Source organism: Leopardus geoffroyi, chromosome E1, assembly GCF_018350155.1.
Source record: "Leopardus geoffroyi isolate Oge1 chromosome E1, O.geoffroyi_Oge1_pat1.0, whole genome shotgun sequence".
NCBI lineage: Eukaryota > Metazoa > Chordata > Mammalia > Carnivora > Felidae > Leopardus > Leopardus geoffroyi.
In genome coordinates, this window is record NC_059330.1 from 61,264,300 (window position 1) to 61,283,390 (window position 19,091).

The following is a 19,091-nucleotide window of genomic DNA, read 5'->3' on the forward strand; positions in this document are numbered from 1 at the left end:
GGTAGCTTTGGGCCACGTCCTTCTCGGGCTCTCTGCCTCCTGCTTCCATCCCCGAGGGCTTTGTGACTGCATGGGTCTGTCAGCGTGGCCTCCCTCACTAGCTGCTGTGACTGCACCTGCAGCCGTAAATGCCCCCTGCCGGCCAGCGTCACATGCTTACAGGTGCCGGGGCCAGTGCCTGGACGTTTGTGCAAGGGGGCGTTAATCTGCTGTCATGCAGTATTGACAGACGTGGTGTAGCTGGAGGGGCTGGCTGGATTCGGGGGGTGGCTGTTCAGGCTGGGCTTGCTGGACGATGCGGATGTGCCAATGAAGGAGGAGGATTGAGGTACAGCTGTAGGAGCGGGGTTGGGGCAGACAGGTGGTGTGGCATTGAGGAGGCCTCCGTGTGTCCGAAATACCCCTTTTTAAAGGCGTTTTCTCCAGATTGACGTGAGACGGAAATTCTCGAGTCACCCTTAGAAACGTCACTGTTTCCAGTCCTGCCCCAGATCCTTTGTTTTCTGTTACTAAAGCCACACAAAGTCAGACAGGTGCTTTCTGCCTCATCAGTAACAGTTGAGTGTGGTGGCCTGAGGAAGAGGGGTTTAAATGGAGTCTGTCCAAGTGTGGTTGGGGGTGGCAGGGCCATCTGGAGGATGCTGAGTGCTCCCAATAGCTGTTCTTGGCACTAGGTCACGTTTCTGAGGAGGGGCAGGGCCCCTAGGCTCCCCTGGCTGCCCGTGCACGTGTCCATGGCACGTGCTCGCCGTCCCATCGTGGGGAGCTCTGGCCGGGTGCTCCAGGTGCTCCTGGTTCTCCTTCTCTGGGTACCCCCGGAGCGGGCTGAGCGCATTCCGCCCCTGGGCCCCTGTTTCTCTCCCTGGGAGTTTGCTGGGAGAGCTCCTCTCCCTGGGAGTCTGCTGGCACTCCGATGTGTGCCCCTCATGTGGCTCTCAGGGACCCGGGGTCGGCCACCTGTGGTGCTGGGAACTCGCTGCATGTGGCACACACTGAGCAAATGAAAGAGGCTCCTGAGTCCTGCCACAGGGTCTGTGTCCTTTCATAGACTTCCTTCTAATTAGTCCTCTTCACTCTTTTTCACAGCGCTCTGGTGATTGCCACGGTGTTTGACCGAAACATCAACTGCAGGAGAGCGGCCTCTGTGAGTGGTCTCGTCTCGTTCCTTGTCCCGGTGGCGTGGGCGGGCTCTGCTATGCAGGCCGAGTGCTCCTGGACGCTGCCTGAGCGTGGTGTCCGGGAAGCCAGGCGGTGGAGAGCAGTTGGCATTTCCTCCCGGTTTCGGGAGGCCTTTATCCTGGGAAGGGGGGCCGGGATTCAATGGCCACTCCCAGCCATGTCGACCCTCGTTGGGTGGATGGGATGGTGCCTGACGACCGGACACGGCTCAGGACGGCCTGTGCTCTGGAGAAGGAGGAGAAGGTGGGCTCTGTGGCTGTGACCTGGGTTTGATGGCAGAGCAGATGGCTTTGAGCCTCACCAGGAGCTCCTTCAAGCAGGGGTCAGCTCAGCTTCACATGGTCACGCTGGGCCTGGGGCCTCGCTGGCCGTGCCTGGCGGCCCCAGCAGGGCTTCATGGGTTTGGATGCTGGGCCCGGGCCCCCCAGAGCCACCTCACCTTTGGGTGGGTTTTGTGTGCAGGAACTTTGGGCAGGCTACACGGTTGCTTCTGAAGGGCACTGACCAGGAGCCTCTGCACAGACATCTCGTGCTCCCCCCGACAGCTGGGCTGTGGCCTTGAGCTCTGCTTTGGGGGTTTCCATGGATGCTAGTAGAGGTGATGACTGCCAGGCCTGGTCCCGGGCACTCTCGCTGGCAGTGTCAGTGGCTGTGTCCTGGCTTTATACAGGGGTATCTAACTGGTGGCAAGTCACTTAGGTCAGGCTCAGACATGGGCTGGTGGAGGTGCTGAGGGACCAGAAGCAGGGCCAAGAGTACCGGGTAGCTGAGGCGACAGACTTTCTGGAGATGAGAGCCTTAGCGTCAGTTACAGACCAGCAGCTGCCCAAGCTTTTAGAGGCGAAGAATGATCATAAAGGCAGTGTTTTGAGAAAGATGTGGGGTGCAGATGGCTGGGTGGGGGTGAAGCCAGGAGGGCCCTGGTGCTGGCCGAGGGTTGGTCTCTGTGTGGTTGGGGTTAGAGGGAGACCTGCAGGAGGAGTGGCCGAGCTGCGAGGTGCTGGGACTTGGGAGGGTTTTCTGTGAGCCCTGGGTGTTGTCAGAAATGGGGGTTCTCCGCTGTGGGGACACGAATGTGTTTGTGGATGGTTGGGCTGAGGGGTTGGATTGAGGGCCCCATGCTGGGGAGAGGAGAGAGCTGCCCACCTTACCCTGGGGCCCCCGTTGCAGCATGGGAAGATAGGTCTTCCCAGCTCAGAAATGGGCATGCGCCAGTGGGACAGGTAGGCGAGTTGGGAGGGCCTTGCTTGGGAGCGCTCTGCCTCCAGACGCGGAGGCTGAAGCTGACTTCAGGTGTCCTGAGTGGAGTGAATGCGTGCTTTTGGGGGGTGGGTGGTAGAGAGAGGGTGGATGGAGCCTCTGTGTCCTGTGACCTGGTCCAGATGGAGGCCACACAGGCTTATGAGAACGAGGAGGATGCAGCATCTGCTAGAAGAAACTGAGAGATCGTCACCGTGTGGCCGCTTGTCGAAATGCATGTTTGTGATTTGAGCACTCACTTCAGCAAGGTTATTACACATTGATGGAAAAAGATACTGTGGAGGAGCCTCTGACTAGTGACAGAAGACACAGGTTAGCAGGCAGGTTTGTTCGATGGCAGAACACACAGGTGCGCTCAGGCCACCTTCAGCAGGCGAGGCACTGCTGTAAACTTGGGGTTTGGGAGATCAGCACCTGCTGGGCTCGCTCCCATGTGCTCTGGGGACACGTTTTGGGATTGTTAGTGTATCACACTCAAGCTGGCATCATGCAGGCTAGAGTGGCTGGGACCCGGGGAAGTACCAGGCTTACGTGGGAGAGGACGGGGGCGGGCGGTGGAGTGGCATGGCCACTCGGGTGAGGTGCCCGCGTGCACGGTTCCTGAGAGGGGCGGGACCTGCTGCTTCTTTCGCACGAGAGGAAAGCCCAGGCCGGGCAGCCCTCGGCCACATCTCTCTTTCTGCTCTGCCATTCCCCAGGGCCTGCTTTCCTGGGTCACTGACACCACATGCTGCCCCTGGGATGTGGACCCAGTTCCTGGGTCTTTTCTCGGGGTTCCTGTAGGGCCGGCAGCTCCAAGGTGGGGATGGTCCGCGGGGCCTGCACCCACAGCTGGCTCTGTGGGCGGAAGGCATGGATGTGGTTGGACCTTCCCCTCACTCTGTGTGTGAGCTCACTTGTTGGGTCTGGGGGGCACGTGCTCCCCACGGCTCTGCACACAGGATCTCGTCCTCTGTGAGGAAGAGAAAACCTTACTGTTTCCTTTCTGGTTTTGATGCCTTTTCTTTCTTTCTTTTGTCTAAGAGGCTGGTAGGAGGGGCTGCGGTTACCCTGCTGAGCAGTGGGGGCCAGAGGGGACAACCGCCTCACTCTCAGTCTTGGGGACGCGCCAGCTCTCACTGTTGAGTGCACTGTTTGCTCTCAGGCTCTTGTGAATGCACGTCAACAGGGTGAGGAAGTCCTGCTAGTTTGTTGTGGGGTTTTGTGTTTTGTTTTTTTTTTAAATCATGAAAGGATGTTGGATGGTGAGATGGTTGTGTGGTTTCTGTCCTTAATTCTCTTAATGTGATGGGCCCTCTGAATTGATTTGCAGGTATTACACCAACCTTGTATTTCTACTTCTCTTGGTATAATCCTTTTTTATTTGCTGAATCAGCGAACTGTTGAGATTTTTGAGTCGGTATTAGTAAGGGGTATTGGTCTGTAGTTCCCAGTTGTTGGGTATTTTTGTCTGGCTTTGGAATTAAGATGATCTGGCCCCATGAAAGGAGTAGGGAGCGTTTCTTCCTCTTGTGTTTTGTAGAAGAAATTGGAAAAGATTGATGTCGCTCTGTTTGTTTCTACTCTCAGTGTTTGGTAGAAATCACCAGTGAACTCATCTGAGCCTGTTTGGTCTTCGGTTTCTTTGCAAGTATTTTAAGTCATTAATTCAGTTTGTTTAGCATGTCTGTTTTTCCTAGTGAAGGAACTTGTCTGTCCATCTGTCAGGTACAGCGACATAGCATTGGGGACAGCCCGTCTGCCACTTGTCATGGCACTTGTCATGCCACTGTCACTGTGCTCTCTGTCTCGTGTCACCAGGAGGATGGTTGGTGCCTGGCCCTGGCTCGCACATGCCCACCTGCTGGCAACGCGTGGTGGGTGCTCCACAGACCTGTGTCTCATGAATAGGTGAGCATGGCCCGTGGCACCGCTCCCTTTGGTTGGGTGATGCAGGCAGAGCATGGGCCTCCTTCGCATGTGGGAGCTTGGCTGGTGGGTCTCCCGTGACCCCTGACAGTGCCTGCCTGCATACCCCGAAATAGGCCTGGTAGAAGAGGCAATTGGCTTCCAGCCCTTAAAACTTTGTTCCAAGAGAAAGTTCGCCAACAAAGCTGGTCTCTTCTGTGTTCACGCAGTTCTGTTTCTTCTGTCTGAGCATCAGGAAGCCTGTGATTCCCTGAGAAGCCTTCACATTCTGCCCTGATGTTCACCCACAGGCAGTAATCCTGACACTCTTTTAGACACAGTGATGACTCTTTGTTAAATGAAAGTAGCCTTTACATTTTCTGTTTACCGTGAAGTCAGACATTTTAATGGGGAGCAGTAGTAAAATCATAGCACTGATATCTTTATAAACCTGAGGAAGAGGTGAAACAAACCAGAAATCTTTTTTTTTTTTTTTTTTTTTTTGGTTTTTCAAGTTAGAATTAAAATCCTTTAATGTTTATTTATTTTTGAGAGACAGAGAGAGACAGAGCATGAGTAGGGAAGGGGCAGAGAGAAAGGGAGACACTGAATTCAAAGCAGGCTCCAGGCTCTGAGCTGTCAGCACAGAGCCCGTCGCGGGGCTCGAACCCATGAACTGTGAGATCATGACCTGGGCTGAAGTCAGACGCCCAACCGACTGAGCCACCAGGCGTCCCTGAATTACAATCCTTTAAAGTGAGCAGGACATTCTTTGCGTTGGACATCACCTGCGTACATCTGCCTACCTAGCAGATGCAAAGTTAGAGTGGTAGGGGTAAAAGACGCATTTGTGTGAAGCTTTTGCAACAGGGTTGATACTTGGTAACTGGGAGTAAGTTCTCCCACTGCAGAGCTGCTTCCTCAGGTGAAGGCGTGTCTTCCCCTTTCTGGCCTGTCTGTGCTCACACTTCATGCTTTCTGTGCTGGGTCCCTCCTGCTCGTGGGCAATGTTTACCGAGGTTACGGGGGCCTGGGCCTGTGCGCTGGCCTGAGGACAAGTTCACCCTGCCCACCCAGGGACCACAGGGCATGGGCGCATGGAAGGTTTGAGTGCTGTGTCTCTTTGGTCCCTTTCTCTCCCCCCCTGTGGTTCATGTACCATCGCTTCCCACCTGTGCTCCAGCGACATGCCTCCTGGTCAGTGATGGTGATGGTAGAAGGGCCATTGTGCCAGGCGCCGTGGGGCCTCGATGCCTGTTGTTTTCAGCCTTCGCGCCGGGCCCGTGAGGATCTGGGTAGGGTGGCAGAATGGAGACGAGCCTGGTTAATTAGGGCAAACGCATTTGTGAATCCGTGAAACACTTACAGCCACATAGCGGTTCTGTTCAGTGTTAGTTGCTTTGCACGTTGGAAGGTGCTCAACAGCCCCCAAACACGTCAGTGTTTTGAGAGAACTTGTCCCTCTGCCAGGAAGGAGGGAGCAGTGCAGACGGACGGCCCGGTGTTTGCCCCTAGGAGGTTCAGGTGAGGAGAGAGAGGGGGCCTGGGAGCCTCGCTTCATCCATAGTTACACTGACTGTCCTGAAAGTCCACGTGTAGCTAAAAGTTCTGCAGTCTTGAGTTCAACACTGTATCTGGTGTTTGGCCTCTTAAGTCCCTACGTTGTGACTCTCCAACTTTTTGCTTCCGTGTCGCATGGATGGAGTCATCCAGAGTGTGACCCCTGCAGGTCCCTCTGGGCTCTGGCTGGGCCGACAGCCCCCTCCCGCTCCTTGCTGGTCGGCCCTGGTGCCAGCAGAGCCACAGCTGTGCGAATCATTTGCATGTTGTAGGACTCTGGGTTGCATCTGGTTTTACATTGTTTCCAGAACTAAGCTGCTGTGAGCAGTGTTCAGGTTTTTGTGTGAACGTGACTTCTCTTTCTCCTGGAGCACCACGGCAGGTTGATGGTAGTTGCATGTTTAGCCCTGTGTCCCCCAGGGGACGGGCCGTCTCACTTTCCCGCTGGCGATCTGTCGGGGATCCAGTTCTCCCACAGCCTTGCCGGCCTTCGGGGTTGCCGTCCGATGGCTGGTCCCATGGCGTGTGTGGTGATGCCGCACTGTGGTTTTATGTGCCTCCTGCCCCCGTTGTTTTTGCCCCCGTGCCTCTTCTGTGGTGAAACCATCTGGGCATCTTTCAGATTGTTTCCTCATTGGCTGGTGTGTGTCTTGTTGTGTGGACTTTGTTAAGCTCCAGATGGGAGGGCTGCCCTCGTTGGCTTGTGGCTCGTGGGCCCTCCTCCAGGTGGTGGCTTCTGTCCTCCTGACCACGCAGGGCATAGACCAGGAGTTTTAAAGTTTGATGCGATTAATTTGTCACTTTTCTTCTGTATGGAATGTGTTTTTGGTGTCCAGTCTCGGAGTTCATGGCCTGGCCCCGGTCCTAAAGGTGTTCTCTGTTTCTCTGTTCTGTTGCACCCTTCTGTGTGTCTGTCTGTGTCCACGGGCTCACTCAGCCCTCAGGTTCCTCGCCACTCTTGTTCAGGACTGCTTTACCTGTTCCAGGGCTGTGCTTTTCCACACAAATCTTACATGATCTTTTACCTTTTTGATGAAGTCATCAGAATGGTAAATGTGTTCCTAAATTCTGCATGTTATGTAAATTGATGTTATATCTTACTTCCATTGTTTTTTTGGGTTTTTTTTTTGGTTGATTTCATTTTTATTTCTTATTTTCTTTTTTCAAAAATTTTTTTAATGTTCATGTATTTTTGAGAGAGAGAGAATGAATGAATGCCCACACGAGTAGGGGAGGGACAGAGAGAGGGGGACAGAGGATCTGAAGCAGATTCTGCACTGATAGCACAGAGCCTATTACAAGGCTAGAACTCACAAACTGTGAGATCATGACCTGAGCCGCAGTCGGATGCTCACCCAGGCGCCCCTCAAATATTTTCTTTAATAAATTTATTGCAAAAGTTTCAAAATAGTACATAGCAAACATCGAGTCTCCCTCCTCGCAGTGTAAAAGCTGCAGGAAGGCCTGGAGACGACCGGTTCTGGATTTCTGGGAGACCTGCCAGAGGTGCTGGTTTGGGGCAGACTTGGGTCTCTGTGCTGCAGTCTCTCGAGTTCCTTTCTGCACACCTGCATGTGTGCCCTCCCAGGGCCACCCTAACTTCTGTCCTCCGACCTGTCACATGCTGACGGCTGCTACCCACTTGAATCCTGCTCTGGCGAGGAACTCTGGGGAGAGCACAGTCGGGGGTACCCGCTGGGTGGTGGACAGGGAGGCACAGGCCTTGCTGTTGTCACTACTCAGACGGCCTGGCTGTCACACCTCTGCAGAGCAGGTGGAGGTACGGGAGGGGGAGCCACCAGGGACGTGAACAGGCATTTTAAAGAAAGCACGTAAAGACACTTCATTCTGTTTAAGTATTTTGACCTCTGGGCCCGCGTTCGAGGCTGGGCTCATCTGTAGCAGGGGTGGTTGGGTGGGGTGCGGAGGGGGGAGGTGAGCCATTTCTGTTCACCATTGCCAGCTTCTGTCACAGAGTTCCCAGGAGGAGGATTGTGTGTTGGGCTTTGATTTAACCGACTGATTTGACTCTGTCCTCACACCCCTATCTAGGGCCTTGAAGTAGGCATCAGTGAGAAGCTGGCATTCACGCCTAAAAGACGTTTTTCAGGATGTGTCTGATTTTATAAGCTTGAATTCCTGAATGATGGTTTAAAAAAGCACTGGGACTTAGAGACAGAATGACAAGTACCCTTGAGGCTCTGATCCGCCAACAATGAGGACTTTTACTGAAAAAAAATAAAGCCATGGGTCATTTGTGCTGTACCGAGTTTGTTTTGAGCTTCTCTCCTGATAAACGCAAACTAACTCACCTGCTCTGTTTGTTCTTCTTTTCCTTAGGCCGCTTTCCAGGAGAATGTGGGAAGACAGGTATGGTTACTTTGTGAGGTCTTAATTCCTAAAGCTGCCTGTAGATTTAGCAGTAGAAACATTGGAGCTGCAAACCTGGTAGCTTCTTGTGTTGTTGGATGTGGGTAAAGAATTGACCTAAAATAAGCTAATATTGAACTCAGTGATGTCTGGTCACAGACCCGCTCATGAGGTTATCCAGAGCAGAGTCGACACAAGTTTTAAATAGTAGTGTGTCTTATGGGAACCTCGAATGTGTAAGTAATTTCACACATACACAGACATCAGTGATCAGAGATCAGTGCCTATGCACTGCCACCTGATTTCAGCAGTTGCCTGTGAATGTGAGAGGCATCTGGGTGGAGGAACCAGGCTTCTCAGGGACAGACATGTGATCACTGCCCATCCTGCGTGTGGTAGGAGCCAGCTTCTGGAAGCCATTGACCCTGTGGCCTCTCTCTGTGTAAACCAGCACCATTGTGCCCCCTGGTCCTGAACCTCTCGTGACTGGTCAGCCTTGGATGGGTGGTGTGGCCTTATCATTGAGTCATTCACGCTGCGTGTGCCAATGGCCACCCTGGGACGTGTGGCCGGCCTGGGGGAGAATGGGCAGGAGGTGGGTCCTGTTGCAGGAGACACTGAACTGAACTCTGGTCAAAGCCCCAGGAGGGGGTCTGGGCTGAAGGAGGAATGTATTGTAGGTGAGGGCATCAGTGGATGGTGTTGGGGGGGACAGACAGAGACAGGCATCTGGGACTTGGGGGGCGGGAGTCAGGCTGCAGGGCCTGAGGGGAGCCCCATGCAGAAGGCTCGCTCAGGAGCTGGAAAGGCAGTCCTTCCTCGGGGAGGGAAGCCTCAGGGAAAACACAAGCATTCCAAGGCTCACTGTCAGGTGTCTGAGAGGAAAGCGCCCTCACAGGTGCCCCCACGTCCATGAGGATCCTTGTTGCAGAGCCGGGGGGGCCTGGGTTTTGCACCCTGGGTCCACGGTATCTGGTTTAGTCAGTGTTCTCTGGGGCCGCCAGGGGCCAGGGTGGGGGCTGACCCTTCTGCTTCTACAGGGGAGGTGACGTTTGGTTCTAGGTGGGAAGTTCTCCCTGGAATCCGCCCAGGGAGGCAGCGCGGTCTCGCTTTCGCAGCTGGTTTGTGCTTCACTCTCGAGCACCTCTGCCACCTCAGGGCCTCTCCCTTTCCTCCCCGGCTTGAAGGCAGCTGAGACCAGTGTGCTAGGGCGTCACTTAATGCACATCCACCTGGGGCCCTGGAAACTTAGAAGGAAGCGGTTCCCTAGGGAGAGCTGGCCGGCTGAGGGGTACGCTTTGGTGTGTTGGGGCAGCAGGTAGGGAGAGCTCCAGAAGGCTCTCTGCCTGGCGAAGTGTCAGGGGTGGGTGGGAGGACCGCTGTAGTCAAGGAGCCTGCTGGAAGCTGAACTGGGGGGGCTCTGGGCACCCCAATGTCAGCACCCAGAAGAGAGTGTCTTCTCCCTGCGCCTGGTTTCCAGCCTGCCGTGGGCAGAGCCCCGGCCCAGACACAGGGTGGTCTGGAGCATGGCCGTTGCCATGTCTTTTTTTGTGGGGACACTCAGGTTGGGTGGACTGTCAGGGAGAGGAAAGGCCTTAATCATGGTATAAGTTTAGGGGATCAGCCAGGAGCCAGTACTCCAGGGAGGGGGTTCCCTCTCCCTCCCCACGTCCCCTGAGAAAGCAGCGTGCCCATAGCACAGGGGTGGGGGAGCCACAGACTTCAAAAGAAGCAGGGTCTGGTGTGGGCCCAGGGCGCCCCAGCTCTGCACGCAGCAGTGTCCTGCTGTTTGGTGGGAACGTCGGAGGAAGAGGATGTGGCCTTGCCGACACGGAAACTCCCCAAACTGGGATGAGGTTTTTAGTGATGTGTTTGTGAGAACTGCCAGAGTGTAACGCACAGACCCAAAGTGAGCAGACGGTGCTGGCAGACCTTCGGCAGAGGGTGGCCACAAACCTTCCATTTGTAAAAAACGTGGTAGCCGTAAAGCACATTAAATGAGGTGTGCCTGGACTGTTGAGACCTGATGATTTTTGTGGTGTGCGGTTCAGAGAAGGTCTTAAACATTTTAAAGTTGAAAATGTTTGAGTTGTTTGAGAAAAAATTAAATATTTTTGAGTGGTTCACAAAGCATTAGCACAGCACCTACCCCGAGACGGTGAGCTTTCTGCCGTCTGTCCCCAGTGTACCCTCTCTACCTAAGCATGAGTGTGTGAGAATATGACGGTTGGCCTCCTGGAAGAGCACCTCCTCACTCACGTCATTTCTGTCCCCTTCTCCCGCCTGACTCTGTAGGGCACTTTCCCTCACGGGATCGATATTTTGACTGCAGCCGACTACTTTGCTGTTGGCAACAGAGCTAACTGCTTCCTGGTTATAAGGTAAGTTATTAATGTTCATCACAAACATAATACTCCCTTTGATTTAGACGTCACAATTTTCCTTCCCCATCCTGGAAGTTTCGCTAAGAGTGATGTAATTTGTGTATGGGTTGGAAGTGCTCCCAAAACTTTTGTTTCCCTGTTGATCGGACCGGGTGCCTGGGGTGGGATTCTATTTATGTAAAACTCTAGAAAGTGCAAACTAATCCAAAGGGACAGTGGCGGGTCTGGGTGGCCTGGGAGGGGTGCGGGATCTGCTTGTGAGAGGTTTTGTTTGCTTTTTAAAGGGGTGCTAACAGTTTCAAGGATGACAGTTGGAGCGAGCCCTGTCCCTGGCCATTCTTTCCTCCTAGCTGCCCCATTGTGTGCGTGTGCTGCCTCTGTGTTGCCTTTGTGGAACACGTTTTCTGCCGGCTGCCACAGACACACCGAGTTTCTCAGGATGAAATCTTGGGTTAGAAGGGACTGTTTCTCCTGAGACCTGTTGCTTAGTCTCAAATCCAGATTCCCAAGACTTGTCCTGATTGGTTTAGCCTGACTCTGCCCATCCCTAATCTAATTCACTTGGGGGGGGGGGAGATTGGGGGAGGATGGGATTATATAGTCCAGACACCCAAAAAGCGTTCACCCCTGTGAATATAGCTGGGGGAAATAAACTCACTTATGCTAGATTTTGGCTTGGACCCAATTCAAAGAGAATAAATCAGGCTTGTTTCTTGTTTGTTTCTGTTTTTTCTTTCCAGCAAAATGTGTTTCCCAAGGTAAAGGTATATCTGGGTTGTTTATGAGATGTGAGTAGAAAGGTGTTTGAGAGATCAGGTCAAGGAGTGAATATTTAACGTCCCCACGCAGACTTGCACCTGTGGTTTCTGTGCTGTGAGGCACCTCACTTGTCTTGGTTCCTCAATGCAGTGCCTGCGCGGGAAGGGCCTGGCTTGTCAGTGGTTTGTTGCCTTGAACACGAGTTGACCACTCTGCACCCTAAGGGTGGGCTCTTGAGCACCCTTGCTGTGCAGACCATGCAGAAGTTCCATTTCTCCATGAGCTGCATGCACAGATTTTCTTTTAAAAATGTAGCATTTGGCCTCTTTCTCAAAGAGAGTCTTTGACTAGGGGCGCCTGGTGGCGCAGTCCGTCGAGCATCTGACTTGGGCTCAGCTCATGATCTTGTGGTTTGGGAGTTTGAGCCCCGTGTCGGGCTCTGTGCTGACAGCTTGGAGCCTGGGCCTGCTTCGGATTCTCCCTCCCTCTCCCTCTCTCTCTCTCAAAAATAAACATTTGAAAAAAATAAGTCTTTGAGCAAACACACCGTATTTTTTAGCATCGTTTTCATCTTTTCTCAACGTTTGATGGTCTTTGGCACCCTATCAATTCTTTCCTGCTTTTGTTCTCTTTTCCTTGTTAATATTTGAATACATATTTTAGGTAGAGAATTTACCACTTTTCCCTGAGCTTCCTGGATAAAATAATCAGTTTTTAGCATTGGCACATTTTTCTTGTTGTTAAGGTTTCTAAGCTGGTCTAAGCTTTACATGTTTTAATTGTAGTTGTCTGCATGTCATAGAGATGTTTGGCAAAACTTAATCCTGATCAGGGCGTGTTCTTTAATGGTGCGTCTGATACTCAAACGTGTGCTTGGATGAGAAGCAGTCAGTGAGGACAGCGTCCTGCTGTCGGCCTGGGTGGTGTCGGGGAGGGGTGTGGGGTGTGTGGCAGAGGGCCTGGTGTCGGGGGGGGGACAGCCCGGTAGGGATGGCGAGGGGTCAGTAGGGCCCAGCGTGGGCGTAGTGGGGGGCTTCGAGCCACAGGGAGGGTTCTCATTGTCTTGAGTCCTGGAGCGCAGTGTGACAGCTCACTCACAGGATGGGGTCAGTCAGGACCCCTCAGAAGTTGATTCTCCTGGAGGTGAGGAATGGAAGCAAGTTGAAGGTGGCAGTGAAGATTGTCGGATGGGGCACAGCAGCAAGCACCCCCCCCCCCCCTTTATTTTTACTTTGGCAGCTTTGTTAAAGTGTCGAGGGCACGAGGACACTGCACGCCTCGCACGTACACTCTGACTCTGTCGCCACACCCAGAGTTTCCCTGGGCTCCTTCCCCGCGTAGGTCTGCTCGTCACTGGGTTAGTTTGCATTTTCTTACGTGATGGGGATGGAGTTTGTGCTGCCTCCTTCACTTGGGTACTGGCGCTCAGTCATTCCTTTGTTGCCATCCCGTGGTCCGTCGCATGGACATACCACGTCTGCTCCCGCTGAGGGACATCGGGCGGGGGTGGGGGGGGGGGGTGTCTCCGGTTTGGGGCTGCTACAGATGAAGCAGCAGTGGATGCCCGTGTGCCCGGCTGTCTGTGGATGAGTGCTCTTGCTGCTTTGGGTTGAATGCCTAGGTGTGGAACAGCTGGACCCTAACTTTCTAAGAAACTGCCAGCTTTCTGAGGTGGTGGCCCCCTTTTCACATGCCCCCCACCCTGCAGCCGCCCTCGGTGTGGCCCGGCTTCCTCATTGCAGCCGTCTTCGTGCATGTGCCAGAGCAACAGCTTATCAATCTGTGTTTTCCTCATGACTTTGAGGGTCTTTCAGGGGCTTATTTGACAAATCTTTTGCCTATTTATCGGGTTTCCTTCCTACTGAGAATTTGAGAATTCTTTGTATACCCTGGATACAAGTCCTTTTTCAGATAAATAATCTACAAATGTTTTCCTATCTGTGACTTGTTCTTTTAGTATCCTGTGTATTCCTGAGATAAACCTTTTTTTTAAAAAAAAAGTCACATTTATTTTTGTACACCTATTTCATTACATACAATTTCCATATAGGAATACTCACCTCCGTAAAATGTGGGTTTTGGCTGGTGATGGTCACCTCTGCAGTCAACGCAGTGTGTGTCTCCATCACTCTAGGAAGTTGCTGGTGCCCCGGTTGTGGCAGCTCTGAGTTGCCTCCTGTGCCCACCCAGCCTGCCTTTTCTGGAATCGGTGCAAATGGAGTCATGTGGTGTGTTCACTTTTGCATCTGGCTTCACCATGTACGGAGTTCTGCTGTCCCTTGTCCCCTACTCACTGGCTGGTGGCCACTCGAGTCCCTTTGATGTTGATGTGTGAACACAGGGCTGTTTCTGTCGGGACACAACCAGCGGTTGCTAGCACTTTCTGTTGTGTGTGTTTTGCTGCTGGAAGTTTCCCTAGCAGATTTCTGACATCTGTGGTTCTGTGCATCCTTCCTGAGATGCATTTTGTCATATTTTGCTTTCTAGTAATTTGCACATTCCTGTCATACGAGTTCTTCACACTAAGGAGCCCTCAGAGCAAACCAGCTCCTTCTCTGCTTCCCAGCTCAGTGGACGGCACGCCACCCACACAGCTCTGCTGTGCTTCTCCTCCTGTGTCCTTCCCCGCATCCGCTTGGTGACCTACTTCTGTCACTTCTGTGTCCCTAATAGCCCTCAAATGCTCCTCGTCCTGCCGGTCCCCTCAGCCACCCCTTTGGCCCAGCTCTTACTGTCCCGACACTGGCCAAGCCCCTGCTGTCCACCCTCTACCGATGCCCCCCTGCAGACCCCGGGTGCTCAGGGAGTGCTGGGCACCGGGGGGTGGCTCCAGTCCTGTGTGTTCCCCACGCTCAGCCATTACCTGGTCCCGGGGCTCGGCCAGAACTTAGGTGGCCAGCCTCTGTCTGTTTCTTCCCGTGAGGCCACTGATCATGGACGCTGGCCTGTCTGGCAGTCCCAGGGACCCCTTTGGTGATGGGGGTCCAGGGGTTGCATCTTGGCTCCTTTTTCTGACAGCTTTTCCACTGTCCTGATTTTTCTGTTTTTCCTCCTGACATTATCTGTTTTCTCACCGTTAGAGGGTCTCTCAGTCCCTCTCACCTCTGGAGAAGCCCTCACTTTTCTTTCTTTCACATCCAGAGCAAACATGTTCCTGACCCCACCCTCTCCAGTCTGGCACCTTGTAGCACACACATGTCCACACGGCACCTGTGTTCACCTCGCACATGTGCACACACGTGCCTACACGGGTAACATCTGTGTATTTCCCCCTCTAGGCCCTCTGTGCCATCCGCTTTTTCTCTCAGCCACCGTGTAGCACGTGGCCGATGGCTATGTCCATGGCGGGGTTGTGTGGATGGCGTGGCAGATTTAGACAATATGCATAATTGATTGGGGGTCCCAGAGGCATGACGTGTAAAGTGCATTTTGGAGTAGGTGATGCAAGGGCGTGGCCTACAGTTCATAAGCTGCAGGTGACTGTTCTTACGGCACCCTAGTTCCGTCCCTGCGGCCCCATCAGTTTCTGGTGTCTCCTAGAGAGGTTCCATTTGTGTCACACGTGTAGGTGTGTGGACTTCCTTGTGTGCATGCTGAACAGTGGCACAGCTTTCGTGCTCATCAGCGGAGCACTGGTCAGAAGGTAACGTGCGGCTGTGAGGAATCAGGCAGCGTCTGGTTTTACCGTCCCGCACAGCAGATTGTGCACGCCCCGGGCCGACGTGCTGCACGTACACCACGCATCGTCTCCTTGTCCTGTGTCACGGGAGCGTCCCGTATGTGCACATAGGGTGTAAACTGCATGCTGTCCCCTCCTGGCCACTGGCTTCTGGCTAGTCTTTCGCTGTTAGAAACGATGTGAAGTGAGCATCTCTGTGCTCGGTATCTCTCACCTGTGTGATTATATCTGAATGAATTAACACAAGTGGAGTTGCTGGGTCTTTATGTTTCAAGTTTCCTGGATGATGCCCGTCGTGGTCCATAGAAGCTGCATCAGAATGGTGCTCACAGCAATGTTTCTAGATCCTTCTAGATCCTTCCAACAACAGCTACACTCCCCCACCCCCCTGCCCCTGACTTGGGCAGTCTGACAGATGGACGGAAGTTTTCTTTCTGTCTCCCATGGAAGGAGGCTGAACGTGGGCTGTGTCGATTTTCTTCTCTGTAAATGGTCTGAGGATTTTCCTACCAGGTGATGGTGTTTTCTTATGGATTTGAAAGAAGTTTATTTTTTTTTTTTTAATTTTTTTTTCAACGTTTATTTATTTTTGGGACAGAGAGAGACAGAGCATGAACGGGGGAGGGGCAGAGAGAGAGGGAGACACAGAATCGGAAACAGGCTCCAGGCTCTGAGCCATCAGCCTAGAGCCTGACGCGGGGCTCGAACTCACGGACCGCGAGATCGTGACCTGGCTGAAGTCGGACGCCTAACTGACTGCGCCACCCAGGCGCCCCTGAAAGAAGTTTATTTTAAAGAAGTCTCATGTTTGTGATAACAGTTGCTGGTATTTTTTCTGAGTCCATTTTTATCTTTTGACTTTGTTTATGGTATGTTTTTCTCGGCAGACACTTTTGCTTTTTGGTTTTGCTTTGAATGTACCAGTCTTCATGACTGCTGGGTTTTGAGTCAGAACTAGAGAGGCCTGTCCCACTTGGAGATTCTTGTTTTTAATTCTCCTATGGTGTTTTCACTGGATGTAACTTTTATTTGTGAGGCATAACTTACACCCCATCCGCTGTCCATGGATGAAGTGTACATCCCAGTGAGAGCTGACAGTGCGGGTGCCTGGGCGACTGGTGCCTCCGTCAAGTCGTGGAGAGTGATCCGCCTCGGCCCAGTGCCCCTCTGCCTGTCACTGGGCTGCTGATGCCTTTTGTAGAAGGTCTCATGAGCGGGATCAGGAAGGACGGACGCTCGTGTCGTTACGTGTGTGTGTGTGTGTGCCAGTAGCTTGCTCCTCTCTCTCGCTGGTGTCTTCTGTCTCATGGTTCTTCTGCAGCCACTGTTAGCTCACCCGGTCTAGACATCTAGGCTGTTCTGAGGTGTTGGCTATGATGAGTACAGCTGCCGTGAACCTTTGTTTGGACGTCTTCGTGTGGACATGTAGCCTTGTTTCCCCTGGGCAAATACTTGGCAAGGGGATTTCTGTGCATTTAACTTGAAAAGAAACTGCCAAATTGTTGAAGTGGCCGCACGGCTTCCCACACGCGTGCGTGGGGGCTCCCACCCCTTCCCACCTCACCCCTCTGATCTCTCTTTTCAGCACGTTTATTGCCGGCTTTCCCGAGTACACTCAGCCAATGATAGACCACCTGGTGACCATGAAGATCAACCACTGGGATGGGTAAGTTTTGTGTCTTTGTGTTTGTGTAATTTCGTGGTGCATTGTACCAGATCATCTGTCAAATAAGAACTATTTTCTTCCAGAGAGGAAGTTAAATTGAGGTAGGCCTTTAGTACATTTTCTCATTGTAGAGTTTGTATTTTAAGATAACTTCTGAGGAGTGATAGGAGTTTGGTCTTCATGCCTGACATGTTGGTTAATGGTCTGTGTCCAGTTTTCCCTCCGGAGGCCTCCGTCACTTGTGTCAGGTGTGTCAAGGCCCCCGTGGGGACGCTGCCGTATTGCTGTGTGATGGAGGGCAGGCTGCCTCCTGCGGATGTGAGGAGCCCTTTCCCAAGCGCTCCCTGGACGGCCCCCTCCTGCCCGATGCCGCTCTGTGTGGCCGTCTCGGCTGCCTCCTGGAGGCGAGCAGGCTTTTGCGGCTCTTTCCTGACTGCGTAGCCGTTTCTAGGCATCTTAGCATTTCACAGGCAGTTAAGTGTCTCTTCGGAGGGAGGGCTCCCAGTGCAGTCCAGAAAACAAGAGAGCCCATGCTCCTCACAGCTGTTACTGCTCCTGGGAAGACGAGATTGATTTTGTCATGAGAATGCTTGGTACGGCTGTACAGACCGTAGATCTGAAGGATGGCAGATGACCGTTGTATGTCTAGAATCCTGCTTTTAGGGTGGGTGTTACTTGCAGAAAGCTCTTTCTGATCTGCTGGGGAATGTGGTCCAACCTCTGCCCCGAGGACCACGGCCACGTGTGGGGAAGCAGCCTTGGTGTCTGCCGCTCGCCTGGTGAGGCGGGGCCGTCCTCGGGAGACGGGTGCGTCTGTGTGCCGCTGGAGTAGGTGTGGCCTCTCTCCCGGGTCCCTTGCAGGCGATCTTCCTGAGTTGTGTGGGTTTCTGACACTTGAGGCATAGCTACAATACCTCTCATAGAGCACAAATCCTGTGCACTGAGCCTGGGGGAAATTAATTAACCTGTTAGTCCATAGGATATTTAAAACCGGAATTGCAAATGTGTTACCTGTGGTTTCAGACTCAACTCCTGAGCTGTTGTCAGGACACTCATTTCTTCTTTCAGTCCTGTTGGTGAAATGATGAAGTAGGGCTCGAGAGCGAAGGGCTAAGAAAGAATTCTCGAGATGGTTTTAGTGCAAAAAGGTGGTTTTACTAAATAAAGCACAGGGACAGGGCCCGTAGACAGAGCTGCACTAGGTTGTAAAGAGTGACTGATTCTATACTTTTTCATCCGTGGGGGGTAGGGATAGCATCTGTCTCCAAAGAATTTGGAGCAAGGCTTTCAGGACCTTGCGGGGCTACTGTTAAGGTTACTTTTAGTGTTTGGGGCGCCTGGGTGGCTCAGTTGGTCAAGTGTCCGACTTCGGCTCAGGTCATGATCTCACAGTGCGTGGGTTTGAGCCCTGTGTCGCGCTCTGTGCTAACAGCTCAGATCCTGGAGCCTGCTTCGGATTCTGTGTCTCCCTCTCTCTCTCTGCTCCTTCCTCGCTCATGCTGTCTCTCTCTGTCTCAAAAATAAAATAGTGAAACATTTAAAAAAAAAAAAAAAAAGGTTATTTTTAGTGTTTAATGGAACATGAATGTTAAGGTACTAGGGCAGCCATGAGCTGGGTGGCTGTGGCCCCATGCAGGCTTGGGTTCATTTGGTAAAATTTCCAGTCCTCATTTGTTACAGTCAGGGGGTCTTTTTTGTTCATTTGTGTTTATTTTTATTGGTGGTTTTGACTAAATGGGTAGTTGACACTTCTGTATTGTCTGTCCCCTCTCCATGAGTTGGATAAAGCTGGAATCATCACAAGGAAGGAACTAACCGTTTTCTCCGTCGTGTCCCCCAGAGTCATCAGAGAGCTGTCTGCGAAAGCTCTGCACAACCTGGCCCAGCGAGCGCCTGAGTACAGCGCCACTCACGGTAGGTATGCTCAGACCCCCCTGCTGGTGCCACACACGAACCTGTGTGTGTGCACGGCAGATGCGCAGGTGCACACAGCAGGCAGGAGCTGAGGACAGGCCACTGTAGGGTGTGGAGGGCTGAGAACGACGTTGTGTTTCTTTCTTGCTGAGAAGTGTGTGAGTGAGGAACTGGGCTGTGCTTAATCAGGGGACAGAACAGAACCAGCTGCCGTGGCCTCTCTGAGGATGGGTGCTGTGCGCATGGCAGTCTGTGTGCCCTGGGTGCAAGGCCCATTACCGCAGGGAACCGATGGATTGTGTTATATATCTTACGTATTTCGGATGGCAGCTCCCGGCTGTGGGAATAGCCTGCTGTGCTGTTTCCCGACCTCTGGGAGAGGCCTGAGCTTAGGCCCCCTGCGGGTGGTGTGGCTGCAGAGTACAGCAGCCAG

At 52.8% G+C, this 19,091-nt stretch overlaps 1 protein-coding gene across 3 annotated transcripts in view; it reads left to right on the forward strand.

Annotated features, from left to right (window-relative positions):
• Positions 1–19,091, forward strand: part of TBCD (tubulin folding cofactor D) — a 160,819-nt gene that overhangs the window by 102,512 nt on the left and 39,216 nt on the right. For all 3 annotated transcript variants that reach the window (XM_045490002.1, XM_045490003.1, XM_045490001.1), the window contains 5 exons: positions 1,087–1,144; positions 8,227–8,256; positions 10,552–10,637; positions 16,664–16,744; positions 18,585–18,658. In XM_045490002.1, the coding sequence (XP_045345958.1) occupies positions 1,087–1,144; positions 8,227–8,256; positions 10,552–10,637; positions 16,664–16,744; positions 18,585–18,658 (329 nt within the window). The remainder of the gene's footprint in view (positions 1–1,086; positions 1,145–8,226; positions 8,257–10,551; positions 10,638–16,663; positions 16,745–18,584; positions 18,659–19,091) is intronic.